General features: G+C 38.4%; 1 protein-coding gene across 1 annotated transcript; it reads right to left on the bottom strand.

Moving 5' to 3' along the window:
* On the bottom strand, positions 1–27,672 carry ETFA (electron transfer flavoprotein subunit alpha). The gene is made up of 10 exons (XM_055418056.2): positions 27,514–27,672; positions 15,356–15,502; positions 12,978–13,059; positions 12,799–12,881; positions 9,668–9,767; positions 8,509–8,619; positions 7,763–7,864; positions 6,530–6,598; positions 2,388–2,470; positions 1–839 (listed from the first exon to the last, which is right to left on the bottom strand). Exons 1-10 carry the CDS (start codon positions 27,550–27,552, stop codon positions 228–230), a joined length of 1,428 nt encoding a protein of 475 aa, XP_055274031.2. The 5' UTR covers positions 27,553–27,672; the 3' UTR covers positions 1–227.

Genomic DNA, 27,672 nt, shown 5'->3' with positions numbered 1-27,672 from the left:
ACAATATTGTATTGGTTTTGCCATACAAAGTCTTCAAAGACTTTAATATGTTGTTGTTGTTTTTTTTTTTTTTTTATGCTGCAAAAAGCTTTATTGTTTCCATTTGGTCCAAGGCCTGAGAGAGGGCTCCAGGGTGTTAAAAAGCTGCCGAGTTGCTGCAGAGAGGGGGCTTCAGGTAGCCCTGATGTTAGGTGGGTTCTTCAAAGGTCACTGGTCTCCAGAAGCTCCTAGTCGTGCTTGAGGGTGAGCCTTTCGAAGAGATATTCGCCCAACCCAGCCTGGGGACCAGCCAGCCTGCGGAGGTTGGTCAGGTGGTCACCCATCTTCTTGATGAGTTTCACTTCCTCATCTAGGAAGTGGTTCTCTAGGAAGTCACAGATGTGGGGGTCTCCGCGGGCAGAAGCCAGGCCATGCAGATCCAACAGGGCTTGATTCAGGTTCTTCTCTACAAGAAGGGCGGCTTCCATAGCGTCCTGGGTTTTATCCCACTCATCTTGAGATGGCTTCTGCACGTCCAGGAAGAGGGCGCGGCCGCCACGCTGGTTTTGCAATTTCAAGAGACGCTCCGCGCCCTCGCGCTTCTCCTTGGCCAATTCGCGAAAAAAGTGACCCACACCCTCCAGGGCCACATCGTCGCGGTCGAAATAGAAGCCCAGAGAGAGGTAGGTGTAGGAGGCCCGCAGTTGCATGTTAACCAGGCGGTTGACAGAGGCCTCCACCTCGGTAGAATAATTCTGACGAATCTGGGAGCTCATGATTGGTCGGTAATAAGGAGTTAAAAAATGGTGGCTGGTCCCGGTGATCGTGGACAGTTGAGTGGCTGACTCCGGAGGTTGCGACTGGAAAAAAAGGTTGGAGGGTGGTCGGAGGCTGGAGCAAGGGGCGTCCCTGGGTCTGTTCCGTCCAAGCACTGTTGAAGCAAGAGACAGATCCGCGGGGCAGCCAAGCACACTTCCCAAAGACTTTAATATGTTTTAAATTCCTTATGAAAAATTTTCAGTAATCCTACAGTCATGATAGTAATGTTGAAGAAAGCTGACTATGACATTTATCTACAATACAAGTAAGGATGCCACTGGTCATTCCCTGTCATTCTGCCATGCTACTTAATAACAAGTGTATTGTGCCTGAAAAGTCAATGTAAATAAAAGCTTGTCTCCCACCATACTTTGCTGTAGAAGTATTATTGATTAGAAAGGTTGTGGGCTTCATCTTTGGTAAATAAATTCAAATCTAAAGATGTTTACTCATGTACACTACGACAAACAAGATTTCCACCAAAAAAAATACCTATTTGCCATTCCTCATTAAATGTCAGGGAAGGTTCGAATTTACCTACTCAATAAATGTTCTCACAGCCTGACAAATGTGGTATCACAAGCAAACAGGTCACATGGTTTTTCTGACTTTGTTTACAGTTTTAGTATATATTTTAGATTCTGAGATCTTTTCTGAGTTCAAATAAGCTGTATAACACAAAAAGTATTAACAAACATCAATAATTAATCGTATAAAAATAAAAATTTCTGCTCTTCAAAAAATGAATAAAGAAGCAATAAAAAGACAAAGAACCCAATTTTAAAATGGGGTTGAACTCTCTTCAAAACAAACTTCAAAGACAAGACAAATATTTTTATTATTTTGAAATTTTAAATGAACATCTGATGAGACATGAGATTTCTTAATGGATATGACTTAATGTCTTGTTTTGAAATACATTAAAAGTACATTTTGAAATATATTTAAAAACTCATTTTCCTCCACACAATAAAGATTTAACCTGGCTAAGAATTCTATCCAATGAAAACTTGTATCATCTTAGAAACGTGAACAATCATTCGATATTGTTAATAATTCAACTTTGAAACCAATATATTCCTAAGTTTTGAATAGTTTTAATTGAAGAATAATCTAATATGGATCAGAATGGAATCAGAATTCCTGAATTTATAGAATTTACTGAATTTCATGCAAGTAAACAATACAGAATAAACTAGGTGTTCAGGAAGATGTAAGACTACAGCTGTCATTCACAACTGATTTTGAGAGTCTGTGCTCATTAATATAGATTCATCAGTTTTATGGATAGATTTTATAATACACAGGCATTATGGTAAATAAATGCTAAGGTGAACTTATAAAATCTATATAATAAAATGATGCTTCTCTCAATTTCATATTTAATGTTGTGACATAAATTTGACAAAGCATTCTACTGCTTTAAAAACTTTGAAAAACACTGCTGGATTTCCACATTCACCAGGATAAAGGCTAACTGCTTAGGTACACTGAATAGGTCGTCACTTCACTGAGATGACTGTTCCACAAATATATACAGTTCTTATCCCCACAGAATTTTGCATGGCATATTTTACTGCAGTACTTACTGGTGCCACTATTTTTCCTGTCTGTCCAACTTGCAAGTCATTGGGAACAAAGCCAGCATCAACAGCAGCACGAGAAGCACCAACTAAGAAAAAAATAGTTGTCATTTTTTAAAGCTCTATTATTCAATTTGCTGGGGGGCATTCACTGATAATGGTTTTTTAAAAACTTAAAAGAAACAAAAGACTTTTTTTTACCCTCTCCAGTCCTCTCCAGCAGATGCTGCTTTGTCTGCCACCATCCTCATACCACTGGGGCCTCAAGGTGGTACTCCAGGCCCTCACTGCCATTCTCAAAAAGTTTTCCCTCCTTTCTCCTTAGAGGCCTTCAATTTTGAATCTCATGTCATCGGACAATGTCATTCGTATATTGCTTGTGTCATTTATTAACCAGCAAGTCAATTCCCTTCATTTCTCCAGGATTTTTAGCTTCTGAGTCTTTGTTACTCTCTCCAATACTGCTGCTGCTAAGCTGCTAAGTCACCTCAGTCGTGTCCGACTCTGTGTGACCCCATAGATGGAAGCCCACCAGGCTCCGCCGTCCCTGGGATTCTCCAGGCAAGAACACTGGAGTGGGTTGCCGTTGCCTTCTCCAATGTGTGAAAGTGAAAAGTGAAAGTGAAGTCGCTCAGTCGTGTCGGACTAGTAGCGACCCCATGGACTGCAGCCCACCAGGCTCCTCTGTCCATGCGATTTTCTAGGCAAGAGTACTGGAGTGGCTTGCCATTGCCTCCAATACTAGTCTTATCTTAATTCTTGAAGACTTTGACACCCTGGCTCCAGTCATCTTACCCTTCATGGTACCTCAACCACACCCATGGTCATATCCTCAATCTGTCCATTACCAATGTCATCAACAATCTCGATTTCCAAAATCTCTCTGTGACCTCCCCATTCCAGCTGACCCCTTTTAGTCCCTGACTCCAACAACCCTCGGACCCCACTGAGGTCTGTAATTCTTTGCACTGTCCCTCTCTCCCCTTACGTTTTCTCTTCTTTCTTTACCCAGTTCAGTTTCTATTATCAATGACTCTAAGCACTCCTTTGCATATGCCTTCAATTTCCTTGCCCTCTTCTTATATCATCTTATTTCCAAATGGTGGAAAACCTCCATCTCTGGTTACTGACTAAGCAATCTTTCTCCCCTATGCATACCTGTCCTACTACAGTTCAGCATGACTAGAGAAAAACGCCAATATTCAGCCATGTTAACTGTTTTGTTCTTTAAGTAAATAGGCCTTATTTCTGTCAGACTGTCCTATATTGTAATTTTGTATCTTTCCTCTCTCTTCAAACTTTCAATATTCTTTTAACATTCTGCTTCCAATTTCACTAAAAAACTGAAACCTGCTCCAACTAACACATTCACCCATCAATTTGCAGCTGTATTCATATTCTCTCCCACCGACTCAAGAACATAACTCCAATAACTCTCATCTAAGATTAACCTTTCCCTCTTAACTGGAGCATTCCCATCAGCATATAAAGCATGCTGCTGCTAAGTCACTTCAGTCGTGTCCGACTCTGTGTGACCCCATAGACGGAAGCCCACCAGGCTCCCCCATCCCTGGGATTCTCCAGGCAAGAACACTGGAGTGGGTTGCCGTTTCCTTCTCCAATGTGTGAAAGTGAAAAGTGAAAGTGAAGTCGCTCAGTCGTGACCAACCCTTAGCGAGCCCACGGACTGCAGCCTACCAGGCTGCTCCATCCATGGGATTTTCTAGACAAGAGTACTGGAGTGGCTTGCCATTGCCTTCTCCAATAAAGCATGCTATTATCTTCTAACCTTAAAAAATTCCTCTGTTGGTCCTGCTCCCCCTCTAGCTACTATTTCTCTGCTCTATCATATGGTTAAAAGCCTCTAAAGAGTCGTTTGCATTCATTGTCTCCATTGCCAGGCCTCCCATTCTACTTCCAAAAATTTTTTAATTAAAATATGACACACATACAAGAAAAGCACACAAATCACAAATGAACTCAGCTCATGATCAGCTTCGACGGCTGATGAAGTGAATACAACCATGTAACTACTTTTAAACACTCCAATCAGGTTTTTGTCCCCACTACCATCATTACTAAAACTGCTCAAAGTCACCAATGACCTCTAAGTGGCTGATCAATGAGGCACTTCTCAGTCCTCACCTTCCCTGATCTATGGGCAGCATTTGACACAGGTGATCACGCTTTCCCTTACTGAGACACTTCACTTAGATTCCAGAACAACACACTCTCTATCCTGGTTTTCCTGCCTTACTTTTCCATTTGTCTTTGGTCTTCATTCTCCTCTTCTCCCCTACTTCTTAATCTTGCAGCAGGGCTTAGTCCTAGGACTTCTTTTACATCTACACTCTTGGTGAATTCATCCAGTCTCACAGTTTCAAATACCATGTAAATACAGTTGATTCCCAAATTTCTATCTCCAGTCCAAACATTCGAAGTCCACATTTCTATACCAACTGCTTAACTGACAACTCTATTAGGGTGTCTGTTATTAGACATCTCAAAACTTTACTACAGTCATTCCTTGGTATCTACAAGGGATTAGTTTCAGAACCCTTCCAAGGACACCAAAATCCAAGGATGCTCAAATCCCTCATATAAAATGGAACAGTATTTGCATATAACCTATGCACACCCTCCTGTATACAGGCATACCTCAGAGATATTGGTGGTTCAGTTTCAAACCACCACAATAAAGCAAGTTACGTGGATTATTTTGGTTTCCCAGTGCATTCATTGTTGGTTAGTCACTAAGTCACGTCTGACTCCTTTTGCGATCCCATGGACTGTAGCCCGCCAGCCAGGCTCCTCTGTCCATGGGATTCTCCAGGCAAGAATACTGGAGTGGGTTGCCATTACCTCCCTCAGGGGATCTTCCTGACCCAGGGATCAAACCCACATCTGCATCTCCTGCATTGCCAGGTGGATTCTTCTACCACTGAGTCATCTGGAAAGCCCCTAACATACTATTTTATTATTTACTAATTTACTATGTTTACTGTCTGTGGTAAGCAGCAAAATGGCCCCTCCAAAGATATATTCACTTTCTAGTTCCAAGAACTTGTGAATATTACCTGTGTGGCAACAGGTATGATATAAAGTTAAGGATCTTGGGAGAAGGCACTTATCCTGGATTATCTAGGTGATTTTTAAACGTCATCACATATATCCGTGTTAAGAGGGATATAGAGCGAGACGTGATACAGATAAAGAGGAGAAGGTAATACAAAGACAGTGGCAGAACCTGGAGTGATGTGGCTGTAAGTCCAGGAACGCCAAGGCAGCCTCTGGTAACTGGTAACTGGAAACACATTCACTCCCCAGTAGGAGTGTGGCTCTGCCAGCACCTTGATTTCAGTGTGCTAGAACTTTGAATCATTTTGCTCATTTTATTCACTGTTTTTTGCCTAGCTCCTAAAATAGTGCCTGTCATATAGCAGACACTCAATAAATATTTATTCAGTGAATGAATAAATGAAATATCCTCAGTCAAATACCATCATCTGATTATAGTCAAGATTACATCTTTATTCAGACAAAACCATAACTATTTCTACGGGTACATATATTAGGTAATATAAAGCATAAAAGCCAGAAAGTTACACACGAACTCTCAAAAGGGGGAGAACAAACTAGACATTAAGAATATACTCATTAATAGTTGTATAATTAAAAACTAAAATATTTTTAATGCTCTGATTTTTTTCAAAAACTATCATTCCATTCTTAATATACTTTTAATAAGAAGATCTATCTTCCCTATAAATTTTTAAAATGTTAAATATTAATTTCTATTTGTATGAGAGATTTATGTTGGACCAGCAAAAAAGAGAAAAACAAGGGCATTCCTCAATCTGAAGTAGGCAATGAAGTTAACATTTAATTTTTTCTAATGGAAAAAACTACTAAAATTTGGCAAATGGTAAGAGTATCATATAAATAATAAAGAACAAGGACAACCTTTCCGCACTGAAGGCTACACCATTTACATGGAGATTAAGAAAAACTGTTTCAGACAGAAAAGTTGAAAACCAGAAAAAGCAAAAAATCTGCAGCTTTGAGTGACTTATATACAAATGAAATAATGAAGAAAAAATATTTCCAATGAAATGGGAATATTTTTCTAGTAAGGAAAATAAACTTACCTGCAGCATGTAGTTGATCTGCCAGATCATATAACAACTTAAAGTTCTCTCCACTCTTCAAACCCCGACCTCATTTAAGATGAAGAAGAAAAAAAAAAAAAGAATTAAGCAAATATAAACTCCATTCTGTAAAAATTTTGAACTTCATATACATGAGTGAATCTTCATACTATACAACTCCCATCTCCTCTATAAAGCCTTTCCTAAGTTCTCCAATGATACTCTTGCACTTTTCCAATAAAGCATTCAACACTACTGTAATTCTGTAATTAACTAACTGGTTAACTACTAATATAATTAGTCTTTAAAATCAGTCTTCCTCACTGGAACAAAAACTCTTTAAATACAAGATTCATACCTATCTTGGTCACTGTATATTTAGCAATACTTAACTGAACAACTGAAAGAAGACATTCCACTAGACTTTAAACTCCCTAAGAGCAAAAATAATCCATTTTTTCCTCTTTGTTTCTCCAGCACTTTGCAATGGGCCTGGCAGAGAACATATACCTAATAAACATTTTTTGAAAAAATAAGAGAATAAACTAGTCAGATATACCTTTCTGAAATATAAATTATTTCCTCTCAATGCCACTTGCAATAAGAGGTTGTTTGGAAGCTTATTTGATGTTTAGTTTGGAAAGATTTTTCAATCATAGCAGTCACTGTTTTAAAAAGTCAGTAGGCTGTGAAATATGGGTCTTTTTGTTTGTTTCTTGGGGTTTTTTGTTTGTTTTGTTTTTAAATAAGAAGCATGACATACAAAAAAGAAGCAAGTCTTATGCAACATTAACAGTTTTCATATTAAATGTGAAAAAACTTCGAAAGAGTTATCCATAGAGACTTGGACTGCACTGCAAGACTTTTTAAATAGAGCAAAGGGTCACACAACACAATCTTGAGATTCCAACCAGTCCTTTCTTTGCTTCAGAAGTTAACCATACTCTTCAGAATAACACAGGAGTCAGTCAAAATGACAAAGATACCAAGTTGCAAAGCTATGGAGTTGAGATTTGTACCATGCTCCCCCTGGTGCCAATGAAACAGATTTGCAACAGAAGTCCAAACTATTAAACTCAAGATTTCATTTTCCTAATAGGTAAAATGGGACTAACACTCACAACTTAGTTCTTACATTTGAAAAAACACCTGTGCTCCATTAAAATTAATTATTAATAAAAGCAAAGTATTTTACATTTACATCAGTTTTTAAAATTACAATATTCGACTTACCACCAGACACCACCACTTTGGCACCTGTGAGCTCTGGTCGATCGCTTTTTGTTAATTTCTGGTCAAGCCATTCTGATATTCCCACTGGGGAAGTGCTTGATGCTGTGTATATTGATACATATAACAAAACAAAGAGTATGAGTTCAAGTACTATAGTAAAAATAACTTTTTAAGAGAAATACACAAAGAATTAATCACAGGAAATTTAACTTTGTTAGTGTGATTTTTAATTTTTTGCTACTAATTTCATTCTCTCTGATTTTTGGAAAGGCTTAAAGGGACTGGATTCCAGCCTTCACCATATTAGCTATATGACTTTTGAGAAGTCATTTAATTCTCTGAGTCTACCTATAAGACTGAAATAACCCTTTCTCTATGGGGTTTAATAAGATACTATATATATTAAAGTGTTAACACCTTCCATAAGTTTACTATTATTACAGTCTCCCATTATATTGAAGCTCTTTTATAATAAACAATGAGAGGAGAGTAAAAAATCCTTACATCAATATAACAAATTAATCTTAATGCACCCCACCCCTACCCCTTTGATACATACCAAACTATCACAGTACAAAAAAATAATATAAATATTTCTTACTTTTGTATAAACTTGGGAATATCATTTATTTAGATGAAGCTCTCAAACACTCTGCATTAGAGATTTAACTAGAAGCAATCTCTTATTCTAATATAATGTCTGAACTAAAAATAAGAAACTAAAACAAATACAAATGAACACTCACCCTTTTCTGAACTGGCACTACCTCCACTTGTTGCTGCAGCTTCAAAAGATGTTCCTCGTACAGAAAATACCTTCACTTTCTCATCACACTTCACTGTACATACAGCATTTCCTGAAATACACATTTATTTTAAAAAACAACCATGAAAGGCAAAAAAATCCCCCAAGTATTCCTTTGAGGTTCAGAATTTACTTCACAAAGATAAGGAAAAAATAACTGTAGACCAGTTAGGTTTTTTCTACTTTTACTAAATATAGGAAAAGGACTATAACATTGAAGAAACATATCAGTGGCACTCTATGTAACCTTGGATGTCTTTAAAAATAGAACAAGTGCTGACCTGCATGGAAGAAACAAACTGGAAAAGGCTGTCACACTAATCAGGTACATTCTTCCTAAAAGGAATATAAACAAAAGCTTTCTTCTCCAAAACAACAGGATCAGTAACTTAACAACATGAGCTGCAATAACTTAATAAAGACAAAGCTACTATGCCTGCTAAGGAAAGAAAATAAGTGAAAACGCAGTAGGGGCATAAAAAACGGGACGTGTGATACACCAAGATTTTTAAAGGATTTGAGACATTTCTTATGGATTAGCAATTACATTAAGAGTGACCTAAACTATGACCAAATGCTTCCTTTTAAACACCACTGAAGATGAGAGGTTTGATTTGAGTTCAATCAGAAAGGTCAAAGAGTTCATTGCCTTCTGCAGCCCCACAGAGACCAGTGTGCTTATTAGCAAAAGATCAATCGACTAAAAAGACACTGAATTGAATTTCTTAATGCAGATAGAAATGCAATAGAAGCAGCAAAGAAGAATGAAATTATTTTTTAAAAAACAGAAAATTTTCTTTTCCAAGCGCCACTTACAAAATATACTGAAAAGAAACCTAATTTTTATTGATCACTGGAAAAACCTCACTCTGTACATGGAATGATCAGGAAGGAAAAGAGTGTGTTTTAAATCTATCAGAGAGAATGTCATATCACGGTCCAGCAGCCATTCTAACACTAAGATAGATCTAACACTAAGTTTTCCTTCAGGAAGCTTTAGGATGATCAATGCTTCAAAATCCTATCTTCAAGATTAATTTTTTCTTTTAGAATTTTCAAAAAGTTAACATACTGATTAACTGTTTTCCTTGGGTACTCACCTGCATAAATGGTTCTCACAAATGTGTCAGGTGATTTGATTGCAATGATGTCAGAAATAGAGGCAACATCAAGTTTGGCTGCTATTCTGGGCAAAAGGTTCTAAAAGCAAAATAAGTAGAGTTACACACATACATGCTGATGGATGGCTATAAAATATTAGCAATAACATTCTCTAAAAGAAAATTCTATAGAAACTTTATTTTGAATATTTTATATTTCACGTGCATCTTGAACATAAGTAAGAGTCGATCATTACTCTAACTACATTAAGAGTTTAATGAGTTTATAGCAATAAACTACCTTAACTCAGTACATTGAATTATGAGATATGATATTTGCTTTAATGATCATCATTTACAAAGTGTGACAGTTATAGATAACTGAATTTAGATAAGATAGAAAAATAATTAGAGTAGTAAAATTCTCAAATACTAAAAAAGAACATCCTTATATGTTTACTTAATGTACATGAAAGAAAAAATTCCAAATTAGACATGTTCACCTTTTCAAAAAGTGATGTTGCATTTAAAAAAATAAAAACTAACCGAAGTGTCCATCAATAAGACATAGGTTTACAAATTATAGTAAATGCATATAATTTAAAAAATGAGAAAAGTAAAGCACTGCCTTTCTCGCTCTCTATATATACACACACATGTATATGCTTTCTCTGTATCTGCATATAACATTTCTGGAATAGATACATGTGGTAACTTTGCTCCCACTAGCAGGGATCACTGGGCAAGCCCCAATAACCCCAGAGCTTAGTTACTACACCTCTCAGTAAGAGGAAGAGAATCTCTCTATGCTTTTATTCTAAATTTCTTGGGCTCTAAAACAGAATCAGTTAGTGAAGAATGAATATGCATACTTTCTAGATGCAAAGGTTCTCTTAGATGATGACATCATCTAAGTGCAATTTTAAAAGTGAGGTGTTGCTTTTATCACACAAATAGGGTAAATTCCCCACTGCTTTCTACACAGAGCTTACTCTATGGGATCTCCTAAACCCAGTACATGAAACCAACTCTAGCAGGTGAACTTTCATTGTAACAGCACTCGAGTTCCTCTCCTTATTCCATCCCCAAATCCTCTCTGTTCCTCTAAGAGTTCTCTCAGGACTATCCTCTAATCACTCCTTTATTCTGCATCCTCTCACATGCATGTCCAATTATTGGCACTAACGTGTATTTTGTTTTAAAAATTTTAATATAACCGTCAACTAAGTTTAAAAGCACCCTGAGAGCAGAGGCTGTGTCTCCACTTCTCATGTCTCTACCTTGTATCTAATAAGCAGTTCTATATAAATTGATGCCGACAAGTGTTAAAAGCTTGAGTCAAATTTCCTCCTGCTACATCCTCCAACTGTAAAGATTTTCCAATACTCAGTCTATTGTTACCTATATTATATAGCAATTTCCTTTCAATCATAATAACAGAGCTACTGAAAAGTACCATAGCTTATAAATTCACAATCAGAAAAAAATTAAGATTTTATAGGAAATAAAGGGCTTGGGAAATTAATTAAAATTCCATTAAACATAGTTCTAACTTAGTAAATAAGAGGTTTAGAAGATACCTGCTTTTAGAACAAACTGAATTTGTTAGCATTTAAAGTCTGCTTCAGTAAGTAACTCTTTCCTTGAGGTACCTTCTTTAACTGTTCAGGAAATACGACTGGAATATTATTACCTGTCTGAGTAGATTCTCACACAAATTTTATGATATTCAGACTGTATTTCTTTCTAAAGTTTTAGAGTTTTTTTTTAATTCCTTGAAATTTAATACTTTTTGTACTTCTACTATCCCTTGTTTCATTTTAGCACATCTTGAAAACAAAATTACCACATCTTGAAAACAAAATTTACCACAGCACTTCAAAGCAAACATATCAATGTCCTGAAAGGATGGATGGTAAACAGATACATCTCAACACTATCTAACAGGCTAAACCACATGGTTTCAGGGAAGGAGAGGTAATAACTAACAGTACTCTTTTGATGCACAAAAAGATGACAGTTTTAAAATTCTAGATTACCAGTATAAAGCTGTGGTATCTTAAAAAGACAACTGGTGAAGAACTATTATAGAGCAAATTGTTTAGCTTCACCTGATGGACTCTTCTTCATTCCAAATCCATTCAGAAGCTGCAGATCCAGTTATAATACTATTATGTGACCTTTGTTCTCAAAACACCCATATAGCAATCAAAGCCAGAGTATTAAAATCTCGTGAATCAGCTACAACAAATACCCTTTCTTGCTTTAACAATTTTTTAGGTGAACTGTCATCACAGAAACTCAAGACTTATGAAATTGTTTGAATCATCTAACACAGAAACAAAACCCTGAGGTGGAAGGGTCCCCAGTGATCTTTTAGTCAATGCTGATCTGCAACATCCCAAAATACAGTAGCTGGATGTCAAGCTTCTGATTTAACCATTTCCAAGGAAAGTGAAAACTGCTACAGAGAAAACCCATTCCATCTTTTAACAGTTCTAACTGGTAGATTGTAGACATCACCTGGCCAAACTGCATCATGTTACACATCAGAAAACAAATGTCAGGAAGGTAAATAACTCATTCAGACCACTGCCCATCTCATAGCAAGTTCAGAATATCACAATGCGTGTGATCAGATTACACTTCTCTTTACCCTAAGGATGTCTTCAAGCATTACACAGCCCTTTCCAAATCTCTCAAATAGATAAACTTGGCCTTTCTAAACATCCACCAGTCACCAAAACAAACCCATTTCTTATAATGGGTTACTAATTCAAATAGCGTTCACACAATAAGACAGTTCCACAATGTTATTTAAGAAAAATACGTTTAAAAATAGAGCTTTCCCCATGACAAAAATCTGAAAATCTGGAAGTGGCATTATAAAAAATTATGACAAAGTCTCAAAAGAATAAAGTTGTTTCTATGACCATAGCTGAAAGCCTGGAGATAACATTTTAACAGAAATTATATCAAAATCTTGAAAGAATAAATTTTAGCAAAACTATTACATTAATTCTTAAAGCCAAAATTAGCTATCTAAACAAAGTCTGCTGTACACTTTCAGCACCATGAAATCTAACCCTTCCATCTAGTGACATCAGATTCCACATTCTCAATCTTCTTACCTTTCCAAAGGCAGATGCTCCAGCACAGATGTGTGTGTGATTAAACTGCTTCTGAGTTGCCAAAATCAATGGTGTCAGTTCCTCTGAGAATTAAACACATTTGATAAACACATTTCATAATATTTTCATATTCAGTTTTCAAGCATAATAGACATTTTTTTTCCACTGGAAAAGCTCACCTGGAAGGAGGCCTTTGTATGCATCATGCTGAGCCACCAGAACTTTCGCTACACCTGCTACTTTGCAGAGATCTTGTGCCACCTATGAATAAAAGTTTTTAATTATCCATCTAACAGAAAAATACTAATAGAGTCACCATTACAGATTCAACAGAGTATAAAATCTTAATGGCCTTATGAGAAAAAGGGCTTCTTAGGAATAAAAGAAAATTATTTAACAAAGAAAATCTTAAGCCAATTGATATTAAGGTCTACTGACCCTAAACAAAAATTCTTGCCTTGAAAAAGGTACAAATTGATAAACCAAAATCAACTTAGCTATCCACTCAAATGTAATTGTATATCGTGCTCTTCCCTTTTGCTCAATACAAATATAAGTTTGTCATTTTAGAAATGGTTACGTTCTTTCGCTCATAATAATGACACAGCCAATACAATTCAGACATTTCAGACTTAAGGTTCCAAGAACTAAAGAACAAGACTTAACCACTCTGGTATGCAAGCCACTGCACTTTAGCTGACAATAATGATTTCTGCTGATATTAAAATCAGTGATTCTGGTCCACAGAGAAAAACCATAGAGAACCTTAAAAAACTATAAAGAAACAGCCCTGAGTTCCTGCCCATCCACATATATTTATCTATAATGAAGCAAAATATTTACTATTTTAATTCCTCTTTTCTCTTGTTTAGAATCAGGATGGAGTTCTGGGAAAGCTCTCTGACCACTCAGATTTTCTGTATACAGAAAGCCATGAGAATTCCTTCTTTTAAATCTCTAAGTACGGCATGACCAGTTTCTGTTTTAGCAGAAATGTGGCAATCATATTCTGGTCTACTGTCTTCTTGCTTACCTCCATGCTGATTCACTGATGAGTAAACATAAAAGGCCACGCCTTCTGCCCTCCCTCAATGGAGGGTAAGGTTCCAACAATATTCACTCAAGAAAGAAGGCAGTGCAAAAGCAACTCTTCTGAATCAGGTATTCACTGGCAGGGGATATTGTACTATCAAATTCATCTCTTATTTCAGGCACTACACAGAAAAGTTACTTGCTGTCCATGATAACAGCTACAGTATAAAATTGAAATCTGCCTGGGTTATTAACAGAGTCTCTATACATAGGTACTGATTGTTTTTCTTTAAGATTAGAATGTGACATGATAATAAGACTGTAACTGAAGAAGAGATGATTTGTTTCGATTTTTCTCAAAATACTGCAAATAAAATAACATCAAATATCTTCCAAGTTATATTAGATTAATTAAAATCACGTTAAAAAAAATCAAATCCAGAACTTGTATATCTGAAAGTAGGGCAACCAAAAAGATAGCTTAGCTATCTTTTATAACTATGTAAGAGTCAACAGTTGTTAGCAGGATTTAGGTAAAGAAATCCACATAAGCACATACCTGCTTGAATACATTATTTTAAGATACCAATTTCATGTAAGAAATTGGCCAAAACAACACTAACTGAACCTGTGTTATAGCACATGCTCTGCATCAATGCGATTTAATAAAAAATAAATTAAATTGTCTAAAAGTAACAAGCTCTGTTCTGGATTTCTTCCCCTGAGGTTCACACCCCCAACTACACAACTGGCAGATCCTGTATGGTGTGAGAGGCAACTAGTGGCTCAAGGTGGGTAAGCTTAATGAAAGCACCATTTCAACAACATTAAAGTCCAAAGGTACAGACTCTGTAAACCTCTTTAGAGTTCCTTTTCAGGGGGTTATTTTACAAAGCTGTCATTGTCTTATGTCAACAACCAAACAAAGAACATCTTCTAGTACCAACTGTAGTTTTGGGGAAGTCCTTGCATTTGAATTCTTACACCAATTAAAAATTAACACCCATGATATACTTTTTCCAGATTTGCCACTTTCAGGAAATTAAAAGCAATTAGCAAGTATATTCATCAATACTAAAAAGGAATTGGTTATTAACCTCTGCTGCTGCTGCTGCTGCTAAGTCGCTTCAGTCGTGTCCGACTCTGTGCGACCCCACAGACGGCAGCCCACCAGGCTCCACCATCCCTGGGATTCTCCAGGCAAGAACACTGGAGTGGGTTGCCATTTCCTTCTCCAATACCCTCTAAGGGGACTCAAATATTATCTCTCTACTTGGTACCTGATGGCACATGATGGTGCCAGTGGAACTAAATCAAGTATTCCACCTCATTTCAAAAGACAAAATGCCTAGTGAGCAAATCTTTTAGTTTCTTTTTCACACACAGTAATGGTTGTGAAACTGACCATTTAATGAGGTTTAGGGCTCAGCTGGGATACAGTCCTCATTATAACTCTCTGTCTCCATCTTTCCCTGTCTCTTGATGGTAATTTTATTTGCTATGGTTGACCTTAAAGATTTCTCACCTTGTCACATTTGGTTCCAGCCACTAAACAGGACACTTCACCTCCAAGACATTTAGCTGCAGTAATGGTATTTAATGTAATGGGTGCAAGGGTATCATTTGCATGCTCAGCTATCACCAGGGTACTCTGAAATCGTAGCAATGAGGTCTAAAAAGAGAGAAAAATAACAGGAAAATAATGTTGCAGCATAATTTTTTTTTGCTCTAATTGATAAGCAGGTGTGCTTTAAAGAGATATGTATGCAGTGCTCAGTTCTATAAATGTATTTATAAATACTTGCTCAATAGCAAGATTGGGCTATTTTTATCTATCCCTCTGTTACTGATATTCCTGCCTAATAAAAATAGAAAATACAAATTAGTATTCTACTGTTAGAAAAAAATCTTTTTATTATTTCCAAACAACTTTCCCACTAATCTATGTTCAACAAGAAGCTGATACATGTATCTGGATTTAAAATCCTTAGAACACATTCTCAAACCAGGTTCAGTTCAGTTCAGTTCAGTCGCTCAGTCGTGTCCGACTCTCCGCGACCCCATGAATCACAGCACGCCAGGCCTCCCTGTCCATCACCAACTCCCGGAGTACACTCAAACTCATGTCCACAGAGTCGGTGATGCCATCCAGCCATCTCATTCTCCGTCGTCCCCTTCTCCTCCTGCCCCCAACCTTTCCCAGCATCAGAGTCTTTTCCAGTGAGTCAACTCGTCGCATGAGGTGGCCAAAGTATTGCAGTTTCAGCTTTAGCATCAGTCCCTCCAATGAACATCCAGGATTGATCTCCTTTAGAATGGACTGGTTGGATCTCCTTGCAGTATAAGGGACTCTCAAGAGTCTTCTCCAACACCACAGTTCAAAAGCATCGATTCTTCGGCGATCAGCCTTCTTCACAGTCCAACTCTCACATCCATACATGACCACGGGAAAAACCAGGTATCAACTACCAATTCCACTCACTTGCAGTCAGTACTACTAAAGACCACAGTGTATCCAGGGATAATGATGATGTAATCAACTCCTAAAGTTCTACTGCTTCAGGTAAAATGAATTTAATACCAAAATAACTGATAATGTAAATCTGTCTTTACAATACAACACTACAGAAATTTTGCTAAAGTTTCCATTGTTAAATATGCTTTCAAATTCAAAAAATGCTTTGGGACTGTATCCTGGAACCAGTTAAAATCCTTCCAGAGGTACTGTGGACTATCGAGAAACCACCATGTAGTTCATGGTAATTTGAAATAATTTCAAACACCAGAAACACAAAGATGAACAAGAGTGGTCCCTGCACTCGAAGTTTTCAAGGGGAATAAGACTTGCTCACACACAATTACAAGACAGAATAGTTTCCAATTAATGAAGACAGCCAAAATGTTGGCAGCTGAAGATCACGGAGAATCAAGAGGAAGAATGGAAGGAAGTTTAGGTGTTCTGACATGTGAAAGGATAAGGAAGCACACCACTGGCATGAGGAAAGCAGATCTGAGAACTGTCCTTGTGGAAAATGGCAATGAGAAAAGGAGGCACTGATGATCACATGTCATGGTTCAGTGGTTTGAATTCAGCAATAATCTTCAGATCTGGAGTTGGAATGAAGATAGCCTAATATAAAATGTACCCAGGGCTTGAGTTTTATAAGGAGGTTATAAGTGAAGGGAAGCCAGGCACAGGACTACAATGCTGGTCACGCAACTAAATCAACAGAATACATATTTTTTGTTTACTATATTGTACATATCCTGGTAGCTCAGATGGTAACGAATATGCCTGCAATGCAGGAGACCTGGGTTCAATTCCTGTGTCGGGAAGATCCCCTGGAGAAAGGAATGGCAACGCACTCTAGTATTCTTGCCTGGAGAATTCCATGGACCATGGGATTGAGCAACTAACACCTTCACTTTGATCTTTTTATTAATAGTTAAGCATACCAGTTCAACTAATCATTTAGGTTACCAGAAATTTTTTATGATTATAAACAATGCAGAGATGAGCCTCCTCATAGCTCTCTGCACTCTTCCTCAACGGATGAGATATCCTTTTAGTCCAGTATGACTAAAAGTTCAGATTGGAACTTGGCCAGGTTACTTCAGCTGCTCTGCTTTCACAGATGACTAAGTCAGATTCTGTACAACCTTCAACAAGATAGGGGCCCCTTTTCCCCTAAGCTTCCTACCTCTATAACTGCAACCCATTCCTTCTCCTCAGCCCTCTAAGCCTCCTTGATCCTTGAGGAAACAATCCCAGAGCTGAGGGCCATAGACTCCAGCGCAAGCATTCAGGGGTGGAAATGCTTCCAAAGCCACAGTGAGGACGGGAAGAGGGCTCTGAAGAATCTACCAGAGGGCAGAACTGCCACATTGTTTATTAGTGGATGACATTCATCTTTTCCCTCCTTTTTCCGTTTACTCAAAGGGAGCAAGAAAGGGGGAGAAAATGAGACTTCTGTTTTTGCTGAATCAGGTCTCTGTTTGTATAGCTTTTACGTTTTTATAATTAAAAAAAGAAATCTCACAGGAGGTGAGAATTTTTATGGTTAAGGTTAGAAATCTTTATGCACATCTTAAGATTCACTTCTTATGACAAAATCCAGGAATGTCAGATCAAGAGATAGACACACTTTCAAGGCTTTTAACATTGATTGATGCAAAATGTTCTCCAGAAAAGTTGTAGCGATTCACAATTCCTGGGACGGCATGAAAGTTCTTAGAAGGCAAACACCAGTGTCTAGAACAATGTTTTTCCCAATATACACCTGTAGAATTACATGGTACTTCATTTTCAATCAGAAGAGCACACAGTAAAGAACTGTGTAATTAGGATCCAAAGACATAATTTATGATTCAAATCACATTTAACAAGAATTGCCAGTAACAAACTATTTATTACCAATATATATCAGACACTATATTTTTGATTATGCTTCACCTATCATTTACCATAAAATTTATGTGCTTTTCATCACCATTTAAAGAATAAATCCAGGATTTGGTGGCAGAGGCCCATATTTGCTATAAATTATAGTTCTATAATAAGATAAATTGGGTAGTTTCCTAAGGAATTGTCAAGCTTTTCAGAACTTCCAAGGGAACACTGCATATTCTTCTTAAAAGGCTATTCAAAATTTTTTAAAGAATAAACAACAACAAAAGAATATATAAGAAACTACTCAGTCCATCTTTCTGACCAGTCTTGGCTAAACACTACATATATCCTAAAACACTTCACATTACTTTACCAACTGACTCTTTATAGTTTGATATTAAGGTTCCTTTTAATTCGCTAAGGTTTCTTCTAATTCAATATCCTACCTTCTATTCTCACATACCACCTAAAGAGAAGCTGCAGAACCTAAACATGGTTACAAAGCTTAATTCAGCAATAACAGCTGTGTGTAGCCTGCAGCAGAGGAAACTGGTCTGTGAACTTTAAAATGTTATTTCTTAAACCAGAGCCCAGTTTCTTCATCTTCAATTTGAGGGAGATAAACTAAACCAAAGGTTTTCAAACTATACTCCATCCAGGAAGGCACCGCTGGAACCACCACATAGAATAAAGTGAGCACCAGGCAGGCAGGGCTGCCAGAATGGTCCCTCACTTTGCTTTAACCAAATTAACCAAACTAATATTATTGAGTCCTCTGAAAAAGAAAGGAAAGCAAAAGTCGCTCAGTCATGTCTGACTCTTTGCGACTCCATGGGCTACAGCCTGCCAGGCTCCTCTGTCCAAAGAATTCTCCAGGCAAGAATACCAGAGTGGGTAGCTGTTCCCTTCTCCAGGAGATCTTCCCAACCCAGGGATCAAAGCCCTGTACTAAGATTAAACTGTATTTAAAACTCAAAAATCCCTTATGATGTGGTACTATTACTACCTTGAGTTTACATATGAAGGAACTGGAAATTAGTGGCTACAGACCTAAGAAAAGAACCAGGTTAAAGTCCACGTAGCTGGACTTAGATCTAAGATTTATAATTAACAGTTCTCAAAGCATCACCATTTTTAGCTGTTTTATATATGGGTCATTCCTGTAATATTTCACCTAGCAAATATCCTCCTGCTAAAAATAATAGAACTGGTCAAAAAGAGGACTTCAAAGGCCTCTTTTCCAGCTCTAAAAATCCTACAATGCTAAAATCCTATTTTAAATACAAGTGGTGTAGCATATCACAAAAAGATTCAAAAAGTACAGGTCCCATTCCTGAAAAGGTTTTTAAAAGGAAGTTGTTTTATTACCTTCTGATCCACTGCATCTGTAGACTTTAGGGTCCTCTTTTTTCATGAGGGAAAAAAAGAAGCCAAATCTTCAACATTTAATTAGATAACTGTTAAAATACGCAATAAGGTGGCTGCTCAGAAAAGAATCTCAATCTCTTCAAAACACTGCTACTTAAATTAATTAATGCAAACTGGTGCCACCATTCATTTTCAGTAATCAACCTTTTTGTGTGTGCGTGTGTGTGAAAGAAGTTTATTGGGGAGCACTCGTGGCTCCCCATGAGGCATCAAGGAAATGTAACTGGGCAGTGGAAGAAGCTGAACTGCAACACTGCAATGCAGCCACTAAAAAGCTCTCAGCTGATCTCACAAGGAAACCCCAGAAGTAGGATGGCCCAACAAACTTGCCCAGAATTGAAGCAAGGGGGCTGCAGACTTTAGATGCGCTTTTATTTGGGTGTTTTTTGTTTTTTGGGGGGATAATCAAACTAAAATAACTGATGCACTTTTATTTCTGTTTCAAGTTCAATCCTGGCAATAATACCATGTTTAAAAGGCAAGATATGTATCATGTAAGAGACCTCCCTGGTGGTTCAGCGGTTAAGATTCAGGGGGTGCAGACTGGATCCCTGGTCAGGGGACTAAGATCCGACATGCCTTGAGGCCGAAAAACATAACATAAAACAGAAGCAGTATTGTAACAAATTCAATAAAGACTTTAAAATACTTTAAAAAATTCCTTTTTTAAAAAAGAGCACATACAGTACATACTAAATTAAAACAAAGGTAAACAGGTGATTTAAGAGCCAAAACTCAAAAATGAAGTGACCTTGTTACCTAAAGAAAATCCTTTACCCTTACTATTACTTCATTACCCACTAACAACAGTTGTAGTTCACCTTAGTTCACTAATTTCACAGGTTTCTCCAGCTCCCCAACTAGATTAATTTTCTCCCCCAAAGCATATTCCCCAAAGACCCTATACACATTTCATGATCACTCTTAAGATAATGGGTTCAATGTCTATCTTCCCCAGTCTGTTTGCAAGGCATTGGGCAGGGCCTAGGTCTGTCTCAGGAGAAGGCGATGGCACCCAACTCCAGCACTCTTGCCTGGAAAATCCCATGGACAGAGGAGCCTGGTGGGCTGCAGTCCATGGGGTCTCGAAGAGTCGGACACGACTGAGCGATTTCACTTTTACTTTTCATGCACTGGAGAAGGAAATAGCAAACCACTCCAGTGTTCTTGCCTGAAGAATCCCAGGGACGGGGGAGCCTTGTAGGCTGCCGTCTATGAGGTCGCACAGAGTCGGACATGACTGAAGTGACTTAGCAGCAGCAGCAGCAGCAGCAGCAGGTCTGTCTCACTCTCCATTCTGAACTCCGTATGTCTTTGAGTTTGATACATAGTGGGCATTCTGTGAATGTTTAGTAACTAAAAGAGAAGTTTCCCCCAAAATGATCAAAAACTAAAAAGCAACCATTTTTCTGTCATTGATAACTTAATTAAGTACTTTAATATGCGTGTCTACCAAGTACAGTACACAAACATGCTAAATCAATAGAAATATTCTATCATACTTTTTTTTTTTAACTGATTTTTGGCTGCACTGGGTCTCCGCTGCTGTGTGCAGGCTTTCTCTAGCTGTGTCGAGCAGGGGAAACTGTTGCAGCGTGCAGGCTTCTCATTGTAGTGGCTTCTCTCGCCTAACACAGGCTCTAGAGCACACAGGCTCAACTGCCCTATGGCATACGGGACCCTCCCAGTTCAGTTCAGTTCAGTCGCTCAGTCATGTCCGACTCTTTGCGACCCCATGAATCCCAGACCAGGGACCAAACCAGTGTCCCTTGCATTGGCAGGCGGATTCTTAGCCACTGAACCACTAGGGAAGTCTTCCCACTCCATCATATTTTTAGGGAACTTATCTGAACTTACTGACTAGACTTAGTTCCAAGTAGTAAAGTGAAGTTTTCTTTTACATACTAGCTGCATACCCTTATTAAGTTGACTGGCCTTTATGAGACACTATTCTTTTCAAGGATAGGGCTTAAAGAGGTTATCATCTCTCCACCCTTTCAAGGCTAGACTTCTTGAAAACAAAGAAAGTCCTTACACACAAACTCTGCTGCCTCACCTCACTCCTTCTGAACATTTACTCACAGCAAACTGGCTTTCACTTCCACTCAACACTGAATCCAATCTCTTCAAAGTCACCATCAACCTTGGATAGCTAAAGTTCAATGAACACATTTTCGTCCTCTAATTCAGCCTTAACAGTTTTGATCCTGCTTGTTTTTCTGTTCTTTCAGGAGCAACCAAGGATTGCTGTTGCTGATAAAAAGTCATGTACAACTCTTTTGCAACCCCATGGACTCTAACCTGCCAGGCTCCTCTGTCCATGGGATTATCCTAGCAAGAATGCTGGAGTGGGTTGCCATTTCCTTCTCCAGGGAACTTTCCCGACCCAGGGATCAAACTCACGTTTCCCGCATTGCAGCCAGATTCTTTACTGTTGAGTCTGGGAAGCCCCTTTAACTATATGTTCTTGTAGTGAACTACAACAGGAGTTGGAAGAAAAAAAAGTTGGGACCCTAACTCCCTACTTTACCTTTACAAACCTACTCAAAACATAAAGTAATAAGAATAAATATAATCTACCTCCCCCACCACCTTTGAAAACTAAATGCGGTTATGGTAAATGGGCAGAGGTCTTTTTGTTTAACTCAATAATTAAAAAGCAGGTACAAACTATAAAATCTTTCAACTTCTACTGAAAAAGACAAATAATATATAATTAGTTACCCATCCCTATTTCAAGGTAACTTTTTTAAATTTTTTTCTAAATTTAATAAATGGTACAAAGCACAATGCCATAACGTAACTTTTGTAATTTAAACATGTATATTACATTTCTGAACTTTAAATTACTTTAACCTCTTTAGTAATAAAATATGGTAGCATTTAATCATGACTAGAAATGTCATATGACATCGACTATATTATTAAAAACACAGTCAATTTACTTCTCTTTAAAAACAGACAAGACGCTTAAAGTAGACACGTTGGCAGCAGCATAATTTTATTTAATTCACCTCATGCAATAAATCTTTCAGTACCATATCAAAGTTGGCTTTCTCTCTTCCTTCAAAAGAAAATCTGCATGTGAATTACAGAGTTCAATCTCATTCATCAATGATAAACCATGGACTCTGAAAAATGTCATGTTCCTTCATACCAGTTTCATAGCTTCTAAATCATAATAGATATGCCTTCCTGTCTGGGAATGAATACAGTAATAGGAAGATTCAAATAACCTTGAAAGTGTTGCTGTACTCTCTGTGTAAAATATCTCTTTGGTATCTTGAAAGTATAAGTTGTTCAGTCATGTCCAACTCTTTGCGACCCCTATGGACTGTAGCCCACCAGGCTCCTCTGTCCATGGAATTTCCCAGACAAGAATACTGGAGCAGAGAGCCATTCCTTTCTCCAGGGAAATCTTTCTGACGCAGGGATAGAACCCACATCTGCATTGCGGGCAGAGTCTTTACCAAATGAGCCACCAGTGCAGTCCCTATGGTATCTTACTAGTCAACAAATCAATCTTAAATGCAAATGAATAAAATAATACTAATAATTCAGATTAATATTCTTGCAAGAATATTAACTACCTATTTTCCTCTTAGTGTGCTCCTCAGCTCTTTGTTTTGGATGGAAAACACTTTCATTAACAGGTAACACTGAGAAGCCCCCACCAAAGATGAAGGACTTTGCTCAAGGCCACAGATAAGCCAAAATGAAAATGTAACTTAGATACCAAATGTGAGTCATTTAACTTACATTCTAACAGCTTAAGGTATCTCTTTTCTTTTTTCACTGACTGCAATGAAAAACAAATATAAAATTTACCATCTCAGCCAATTTTAAATATATAGTTTAATAGTGTTAGCTACATTCACCTTGTCATGTTAACAGCTTATCTTTTCAGTCTTTTAGTAGATTAATCTATTAATAAAAATGTGACTTTGTAGAAATGTATCTTTCTAAATTTATTCAATTAACTTCAGAAAAATTTTTTTAAATTTCTAGAGTAAGAAGTCAGATAAGCCATTTTGACTTTAGAGTATCATAAGGGTAAGTAAACAGGCCAGATTGAAGGGACTTACACTTCAGAAATCTGGCACAACTAGACCACCAAAACATTTAGCAGTAGTAACGGATTATAACTTACCAAATGAAGCACGGTTCCATGAGTTCATAAATAATAATACAAGGCTAACAAATGTAGAAGGAACGATGGAATTAGAAAAATCACCAATTTACATCACAGTAATCATTTCTCCGGAGAAGGCAATGGCAAGTCACTCCAGTACTCTTGCCTGGAAAATCCCATGGATGGCGGAGCCTGGTAGGCTGCAGTCCATGGGGTCGCTAAGGGTCGGACACGACTGAGCAACTTCACTTTCATTTTCACTTTCACACATTGGAGAAGGAGGTGGCAACCCACTCCAGTGTTCTTGCCTGGAGAATCCCAGGGACGGGGGAGCCTGGTGGGCTTTTGTCTATGGGGTCACACAGAGTCGGACACGACTGAAGTGACTTAGCAGCAGCAGCAGCAGCAATCATTTCTCAGGCAAGAAGCATCACCAGATAAGACTAGTGAGTGAAAGGCTGATGAGAAACAGAAGAGTTATAGTCTCAATGTATATCACCATAAATTAGCTAAAAATCACAAAGGGAGGAGCAGTAATCTGACAGTGGAGAAACCTGCTGAATAACACTTTAGCCAAGTAATTAACACCACCAACAATGGAATACACCAACATTATGAGCCTCCCAGTATAATCCACTGAGAACACAATACCACTTCTGCAATACTCCTGCCAAAAATACATAACCTGAAACTAATCAGAGGAAACACCAGACAAACATAAATGGGGGACAGCCAACAAAATAGAAGGCCTGGGAGCCTTCAAAAATGTCATTGTCATCAAAGCCAAAGAAAGGCTGAGGAGCTTTCTAACAAAGACTGAAGAGACATGAGAACTAAATGCAAGGCCTGATTCTGGACTATCCTAGACCAGAGTAAGAAATATGCTACAGAAGCAAACTGGTACATACAGAAATGAATAAACCCCAAGTCCTACTGCAGAGCATCAGGGAACTATAGTTAATATTCTGAGATAAACCATAATGGAAAAGAATATAAAAAAGAATGTTTATATATGTATAACTGAATCACTTTACTATTTAGCAGAAATTAACACTGTAAATCAACTATACTTCAATTTAAAAAACAATAAAAAAATACTGCTACAAATGATTAACAAGACAACTGGTAACACATGAATAATATCTGCAGACCAGATAATGCATAGTATTGTATCATTGTTAAACTTGCTGATTTTGCCAATTATACTGTGCCAAAGAATTGATGCTTTTGAACTGTAGTGTTGGAGAAGACTCTTTTGAGAATCCTTTGAACAGCAAGGAGATCCAACCAGTCCATCCTAAAGGAGATCGATCCTGGGTGTTCATTGGAAGGACTGATCCTGAAGCTGAAACTCCAATACTTTGGCCACCTGATGCAAAGAACTGACACACTGGAAAAGACTCTGATGCTGGGAAAGATTGAAGGCGTGAGGAAAAGGGGACGACAGAGGATGAGATGGTTGAATGGCATCACCGACATGAGTTTGAGTAAACTCCGGGAGTTGATAATGGACAGGGAGGCCTGGTGTGCTGCAGTCCATGGGGTTGCCATGGACACCACTGAGCAACTGAAAGGCTGCATACTCCTTGTTCATAGAAAATACACTAAAAGTTTTAGGAGTAAAGGGCATGTCTGCAATATAATCTTAAATGATTCAGAAAAATAACAGGATGTATATATGAAGAGAAATAAAGCCAATGTGCCAAACTGTTAACAGCTGGTGAAATTCAGCAAAGGGTTTTGAAATTTCTTTGTGCTGTTCTTGAAACTTTTCTGAAATTTCTAAATTTTTAAAGCTAAACATGTATGTGTATTTATGTATTCATTCTAGAAGTGTTCCCGCTATTTTCCTATATCCTTGAAATTCAAATCTCTCAGATGTTTCCAATGACTTTGGAGGAGTTACTTTACTTGGCAGGACTTCAAATTCTGAAAATAAGTCGTAAAGGTCAAAGTCTTTGGCAAACCACAGTAAAGATTTGGAAATACTGTCCATGTATGTTGGCAAACTGTGTTTATAGTGATTACTTAAGTTAGTCGTTTTTTTTTTTTTCTGTTGAAGTGAAGTCGCTCAGTCATGTCCGACTCTTTGTGACCTTGTGGACTGTAGCCCGCCAGCTCCGTCCATGGGATCCTCCAGACAAGAATACTGGAGTGGGTTGCCATTTCCTTCTCCAGGGGAATCTTACTGATCCAGGGATAGAACCCAGGTCTCCTGCATTGCAGGCAGACTCCTTACCATCTGAACTATCAGGGAAGTCAAATAACTGAGTCAATAACTACAAAATAACTGAGTCCCAAATGCCCCCTCCACAACTATTTCTCTTAGGCCAGACTTCTAAGTGAAGTCGCTCAGTCGTGTTGGACTCTTTGCGACCCCATGGACTGTAGCCTACCAGGCTCCTCAGTCCGTGGGATTCTCCAGGCAAGAGTACTGGAGTGGGTTGCCGTTTCGTTCTCCAGACTTCTAACCTGTCCACAAAACTACCTTCTTATTATTGTATACATTAAGAGTGTCACTCTGATACCTGGAACTTTTTCCAAATCGATGACTTAAACTTGTTTATGTCTGGATCAGCTGAGGAAAATATCTGGGAGAAAGACTTATTAAGGCTGACCTGAAGGATATGGGTTTGAACTCTGTGTATATCAGGGGGAGAGGGAACGGAGGGTTGGTGGGTTTTTTTCTTTTTTTAATGAAACAAAGAATACACAAGAAAAGGACCTACATATATTTAGAAAGATTGCTAGCTATGTGTCAAGGACAAAGTCCCAGCAGGATATAAGAAAATATGCATGCACAAGAAAAACTGGAAAACGTACAAAATGACAGGAAAGTTTCTGACCCAGATTTAGCAATCTTGTCACTTAACCTAACTGTAAACTAGAAAACCTTCAGAATCTACAATATAAATTGTTACTTGACTTGTAACTGGTCAGTCTCCAAATACTAGTGTCCCATAGTGTTAGACAAAAACATATTTTCTATCAGTCTTTCTCATAATAGAAAAATGTGGTAAACTCATGAGTCGTAACTAATAAAACCATCAAAAACAGCGCTACCAATAGTTCCCCACCTACTTAACCAACAATCTGCTGGATTAAAAAAAGCAAATTGGCCAAAGTTGTCAATACAATCACCTAAACTCACCACTGATCCATTCACCAGAGAGCAGACCAAGTTTCCAAAACCACATCGCCTCTTGCCCCCGGTACTTTGCAGTGAGTGGATTCGAGCAGCCATAATGCGCCCAGGGAAAATGTTTAATTCTTTCAGAAACGACACCTTGGATGCTGAACTCAAGTTTTTTATTTTTTACAAGAAGGCATCCCAGCGGCGACATTTTCCTCCCTCGGGTAAAGATTCCCCGGGGACGCAGATGCTCGCTCTCCGCCAAAGGTGTAAAACCTGGCGGCCCAGCAGTGCAAAGAGGAAAGCTGGAGGGCTGGAGAAGAGCTACGAAGAGGATGCGGAGGGCAGCGGGCGGGAGTTTCGGTACTTTGAGCTCTGACCTCGACCCCCAGCTGGCGACCCGGAAGGAGGCAAGGGCAGGCCCCAAAACTTTGAACCCGAGCCCCAGTTCAACTTGGGCCTGCCAGCGCGAGGGCCAGCTAGGTCTGGGGATGGCGGTGACCTTCACAGCTAGGTCTGGGGATGGCGCCCAGACCTTCACAGGAAGAGCAGATTATGGCCGGGCCGTCACCGGGCTCGGCCCTCCCCGCCCGGACTCACCGCCCGCCGGAGCTGCCCAGGAGCCGCGGCTCGGAACATAGTCCCTGCACCGGTTCACCTCACGGCAGCCGAGAATGGACCGAACTGCAACCCCTCCGCGAGTCACCGTAACGCTCGCGAGACGCGGGAACGAGAGCAGGCACCCCAGTCGAGCTGAGA

This window comes from Moschus berezovskii, chromosome 21, assembly GCF_049115385.1.
Source record: "Moschus berezovskii isolate FMDL1 chromosome 21, NW_MosBer_1.0, whole genome shotgun sequence".
NCBI lineage: Eukaryota > Metazoa > Chordata > Mammalia > Artiodactyla > Moschidae > Moschus > Moschus berezovskii.
Note: the sequence above shows the minus strand (reverse complement) of the source record. Positions and strands in the feature narration are given on the sequence as shown.